The sequence below is a fragment of the Cyberlindnera jadinii genome (assembly GCF_001661405.1).
Source record: "Cyberlindnera jadinii NRRL Y-1542 unplaced genomic scaffold CYBJAscaffold_51, whole genome shotgun sequence".
In the NCBI taxonomy this organism is placed as follows: Eukaryota; Fungi; Ascomycota; class Saccharomycetes; order Phaffomycetales; family Wickerhamomycetaceae; genus Williopsis; species Williopsis jadinii.
Window position 1 is genome coordinate 1 of NW_017963702.1, and position 3,075 is coordinate 3,075.

The window sequence follows — 3,075 nt, forward strand, 5'->3', positions numbered from 1 at the left end:
ATTCTAAAATTGGAAAATGCATTGAATGCTGCTAGAAAGAGATTGGGAGAGATTAGAAAGTATGGTTACAGAGAAGGTGATAGCGATGAAGAGTAAGCTAAAGTTGAATATATTAGATGTTGAATGCTATCAACGGTATTGTAGATTTCAATAGTTGTATGTCTGGGGCAATTACTTTGAGCGCATTCGTTTGTTTGTGAACCATACGCGTACTTGAAGGGGTGTTAGTCCACATTTTTCTGCGATGATTTTTCGTTCTTTCCCATTAGGTGTACGCTTGGTTTCAAAGATTGTTTCCAATAATTGCTTAGCTTCCTTGGAAATTGGTGTACGTTTCTTTGATCTCAATTTGGATTGAGATCCATTATCTTCAAGATCTGAGGAAGTTGGTGATCGCTTACCTAATGTGACCTTCACTGAAGCAGTTCTCACAGAGTATGGCGTAATACTATACCCATACCTTTCTGGGTCAGCTCCAGTTATGGACTCGTACTGAGATGCCAATTCAATGACTCTATTGAGTCTAGTGATATACTGACCTATTACAGTCTCTGGTGGAAGAATCTGTTCATCCTAATAGGGGTTAGCGAAATATAGAATTGATGAAGCAGGCAAAAATACTTACCAAAACCCTCTTCAAAGACTCTTCAAAGGTGTTTATCAAATCATTAAGATGGTCTTGACAAGATGTTGGGGCCCTTTTCATCAACGTTGACTTGTCGAACGGATCATTCAGGAGTACTTTATCATAAATTGGTTTCGGATGACTATTCGTGAAGAAAGAGGAAAATTCAACGATAGACTCCAGCTTTTCAATTGCTTCTTGATAATTAGAAACGTCCTTCGTCGACATACTGTTATATCAAAATCTAATATACTCGAGTTAGAGATGTTCGCCAGTGTTTATTTAACATGGAATGTGATTAGATATGACGGAAGTTACGTTTCTGGTGTTTCAAAGTTTCCCTTCGAATTAAGTCGTAAAAATTGATTCATGCACGCTTATTTGTAACTACTAACTAATAGTCACACATCGGAGGTTTGACAGAACTAAATTACGACTACCCAAAAAATCAACCGATTAACCCAGTTCTAGTATTGGGATTCAGATTACTGACACAGCCGTCATCAAAATGACCGGATGTTCGGGCTCTTGTGCGCAAGGACAAACCTCGGAGTGTACTAGAGACATGAACCTTCAAGTTATATCTTTATACAGTATTGGTTAGTGTGAATGGACAATTCTTTTACCTTCAGCAGTGCATGAGGACGATTTTTCACGTTTGTTGCCGCGGCTACAATGTACAGCGAACTTCTATATGCAGGACTCATCATGGGAGCCATGAGTGTGTTGCAGTTGTAGCCTCAAAAACTCAACATTACCTCTATAAAAGCTTGGACTAAGACTTCAAATTGGAGAATATGATTCTATATTTGAGCACTCTTTCCTTATTCTGAAACTTAAACTTTGGAGTTTTAAAACCCCCAGTTGTTCTAGTAATTCTTTGAAGATTCACTATGTTCAATGAAATCATATCTGATACTACAACGATATCTTTAGAACTAATGAGTGGTTGGTCATCGGTAGAGAATGGGTTTTTCTTTGATCAAGACTTACCAATGATTGTTTCAACTCTAAGGGTTCAGTTAAATCGTTCAAAAAAGGAGGTGAACAAGAAAGATCTTGCTTTTCTGAGTAATCGGGAGTTTCCAATAGCTCTCAAGCCGAAGAATAAGCATACCAAAGGAGTAAAAATGTTCTACACAAGAGACACAAGACAGCAACATAATACTATCAAGAGACCGAGGAATAAGTTTATTCTTGCTAGAACCATATTAAGTAAAGTTGTGAAAGCGCAATCTACAGAACTCACCAATGACGATACCTCAAGAATCATATCATGGGTAAGTTTTAATGGTTGGATATTTCATTATAAGAAAACTAACAACTTGTATAGGTTTGGAAGAATAGTACTTGTGAGTTTCAGAGATATTTCAATTATCTATCGTTTATTGAAGAACAGTGGCACAGCATTTACCATCCTGAATATACCTTCTCACCAAAGACAAAAACAAATGGTACTCTTAATCAAAAGCTGAAGAATAATTCACCGCATGACACAATTATCAAATTTAACCCAGTGAGCTCATCTAGACTACAAAATATAAATTCAAAATCGTTTGGTTCCAAAATCAGTTTCGAAGATGTGGGAGATATGAACAGGTATGTTCAATTATGTGCTAGTTCATATGACAAAAAGCAAAGAACGGCTCATTACCAAACGAGCACCCTATCGAGCTCCCAGAACACTGCTAATTATAAAGCACATACGTCAAAATTTTCTATCAAACCATTACCAGGAAGGGAACAGAAGAATCGCATATCTTCTAAAAGTGAAAAGTCCAGAATTGATAAGCGTCTATCATACCGAGCGGTTTCTTCAAAGATGGCAATTGATGCACCTGATGTGCGCATCAATGAGAACAATCTACAAACCTTGATTGTGAAAAGGTTTTCTTCCTCATTATTTGCTGTTCTTACTGATGATATATATTTAGACACAGGGCTTACGGACTCTTCCGATATTTTACCTAAAGTCTAGAGCTTTGTGGCACAGTTTTATATTTTTATGGGTACTTCTACGATGACCTAGGATTGACAGGAGGGTTTCTTTTGTTGAATTTGTAATTCAAGTACAGCACAGGGGAATCCTTTTCGTCGCAGCTCTAAAATATATTACAACTTCAACCAAAGACTTTTCATACGATAAGATCAATTAATGATAGTTGTATGATAGCATAAAATCTTAGTTCATAATATCTTAGGCCAAATAATACATGGATGAGAGTAAAATATCTCCAAAACCATCTAATTCTGCAGATTGCCTTTGAAATCAAAATCAAATTCAAATCGATCATTATCATTATTCTGTCACATCACAACACAGTGTTATACGAGGTCACGCAAATTCAATCAAGCTTACGCTTCAACCCCCTTGGAACATTTTCAGAATCACTTAGATCTAAAGGTTCACTAGCGTCTGATTCCATCTCCTCCTCCAATCCGTCTCTTTG

The 3,075-nt window shown here is 36.9% G+C and overlaps 2 protein-coding genes across 2 annotated transcripts; one reads left to right on the forward strand and one right to left on the reverse strand.

Annotated features, from left to right (window-relative positions):
• Positions 1 to 140: 140 nt before the first annotated feature.
• On the reverse strand, positions 141 to 906 carry HMRA1 (Hmra1p). The gene is made up of 2 exons (XM_020216085.1): positions 626 to 906; positions 141 to 573 (listed from the first exon to the last, which is right to left on the reverse strand). The coding sequence occupies exons 1-2, from the start codon at positions 851 to 853 to the stop codon at positions 172 to 174; spliced, it is 630 nt and encodes a 209-aa protein (XP_020067630.1). The 5' UTR covers positions 854 to 906; the 3' UTR covers positions 141 to 171.
• Positions 907 to 1,518: 612 nt separating this feature from the next.
• Positions 1,519 to 2,603, forward strand: CYBJADRAFT_187443 (uncharacterized protein; the record flags this gene model as incomplete). Its single annotated transcript, XM_020217262.1, has 2 exons — positions 1,519 to 1,905; positions 1,959 to 2,603. The coding sequence occupies 2 exons, from the start codon at positions 1,519 to 1,521 to the stop codon at positions 2,601 to 2,603; spliced, it is 1,032 nt and encodes a 343-aa protein (XP_020067631.1).
• Positions 2,604 to 3,075: the final 472 nt, after the last annotated feature.

What these genes read in the sequence shown, in the direction of transcription:
- HMRA1 (XM_020216085.1), bottom strand. Translation starts at nt 853, where the DNA reads ATGTCGACGAAGGACGTTTCTAATTATCAAGAAGCAATTGAAAAGCTG. An exon ending in AGTCTTTGAAGAGGGTTTTG is followed by an intron (nt 574 to 625) that starts GTAAGTATTTTT and finishes AACCCCTATTAG; the next exon opens with GATGAACAGATTCTTCCACC.